At 36.9% G+C, this 2,052-nt stretch overlaps 1 protein-coding gene across 1 annotated transcript; it reads left to right on the plus strand.

The window, feature by feature from the left end:
• Positions 1-928: 928 nt before the first annotated feature.
• Positions 929-1,770, plus strand: LOC111377505. The gene is made up of 3 exons (XM_023000617.1): positions 929-1,149; positions 1,374-1,520; positions 1,635-1,770. The coding sequence occupies exons 1-3, from the start codon at positions 929-931 to the stop codon at positions 1,768-1,770; spliced, it is 504 nt and encodes a 167-aa protein (XP_022856385.1).
• Positions 1,771-2,052: the final 282 nt, after the last annotated feature.

The following is a 2,052-nucleotide window of genomic DNA, read 5'->3' on the forward strand; positions in this document are numbered from 1 at the left end:
CTCTCCTTCGACTCACCTCTACGAAGATTGCAAAATTACTTTCCTACCTCTCGCCTTAGTTCAAATTTACCCCTAAAGGTGTTTGGAAGTACAAGATTTGTACAAGTTCACTCCCATCAGCGAAACAAACTAAACGCTCGTTCAACCCTAAGTGTGTGCTCATTGGGTATTCACCCACTCAAAATGGCTACAAATGCTATCACCCTTCCACGAAAAAAATATTTGTTAGCCTATATGTCACTTTCTTTGAAATGACACCTTACTTTCAAAAACCTTCCCTTCAAGGGGTGAATTTGAGTGAAGATGAGTTCTTGGACGAGAATTCTTAGGCTTTGATCTTTCCCCTTCTGACCCAACATATACAAAACACGGCACCCTACCTTTTAATGTGCCATACATAGAAGGAAGCTTGAATTCAGGGGAGATGCTAGAAAGCCGAAGGACAAGGAAATACTAATTTACTCAAAGAAATCTAAATCAAAGTATAAGGAAATCTCACCTGAGGCACCAAGAAAGTTGAAACCGATGGTAGGACTTGATGAAAGTCACTCCAACAAATCTAAATCTCTAGATCCACCCATTGCTCTCAAAAAATAGCCTTAATCATGTACGTTACATCCTATTTCAATATTCATATCATTTAATTTCATACCTTTACGGCAAACCTTGATGAGACAAATCCCAAGAAATATTCAGGAGGCTTTATAATCACCAAAATGGAGAAGCAGTGATGGAAGAAATAGGAGCCTTAAAGAAAAATGATACTTAGGAAGTGGTATATCTACCGAAAGGAAAGAGACCTATAGGCTGCAAATGAGTTTTTAATGCAAAGTACAAGGCCGATGGAACAGTAGAACGTCACAAAGCTCATCTAATTGCCTAAGGGTATACACAAACCTATGATATTGACTAAACAAAAACATTCACAATGGTGGTAAAACTAAATACAGTTCGAGTTCTCTCGTTATTAGCAGTTAATCTAGACTGGACCCTTCAACAGCTAGACATTAAGAATGCATTTTTGAATGAAGAACTAGAAGAAGAAGTCTTCATGACAATACCATCTGGCTTCAACAAAAAGAATAAAGAAAATCAAGTTTGCAAACTCAAGAAATCTTTATATGGTCTCAAAGAGTCACCAAGAGCGTGGTTCGATAGATTTCCAAAAGTATTGAAAACTAAACGATATCAAGAAAAGCAATCATATCATACCATATTCTTCCAATAATCTAAAGATGGGGCCAGGACAATTCTTAATAGTACATGTCGACAATATAATTCTAACCGGGAACAACATAGCTGAGATGAAAAGACTAAAGAGATGTTTAGTAACCAAATTTGAAGTAAAAGACCTATCATTTGTCGAAAACTAGCACGCTTGGATGCAAACCAAGTAACACCCCTATTGAGACAGGGAACATATCAAAGGACACAAGAAATTCGTTAGAAATTGTTAGACACAAGAGATTAGTTAGCAAGTTAACTAACTCCCACACACTAAACTTGACATTGCTTTCGCGGTCAGCGTGGTAAGTCAGTACATGCAATCTCCTATAGAGGCTTTCCTAGAAGCAGTATACAAAATCCTCAGATATCTAAAAAGCACATCTAGGAAAGGATTGTTCTTTGAAAAGAATAAAAAATGGGAGTAGAGATATTCAAGAATGCAGATTGGGTTTGGAGAAGCAAGAAATTGAATGTAGTGGCCAGCAAATGCTGAAACTGAATTTAGAGCGGTTGCACAAGGGATATGTGAAGGATAATGGATAAAGAAACTCTTGAAAGAACTGGAAGTTCAAGTAGAGTTTCCATTCAAACTATATTGTGATAACAAAGCAGCCACCAACATTTCTCTCAACACAGTGCAACAAGACAGAACCAAACATGTAGAAGTGAACAAACATTTTATCAAAGAAAAGGTGGAAGATGGACTATTTGTATGACATATCTCTACAAGGGAGCAGACTACAGATATCTTCACCAAATGATTGACTTGATAAAACTTCGACAACTTCATTCGCAAGTTGAACATAATCAATATCTACAATTCAA

The sequence above is a fragment of the Olea europaea genome, unplaced genomic scaffold (genome assembly GCF_002742605.1).
Source record: "Olea europaea var. sylvestris unplaced genomic scaffold, O_europaea_v1 scaffold1663, whole genome shotgun sequence".
Lineage (NCBI taxonomy): Eukaryota > Viridiplantae > Streptophyta > Magnoliopsida > Lamiales > Oleaceae > Olea > Olea europaea.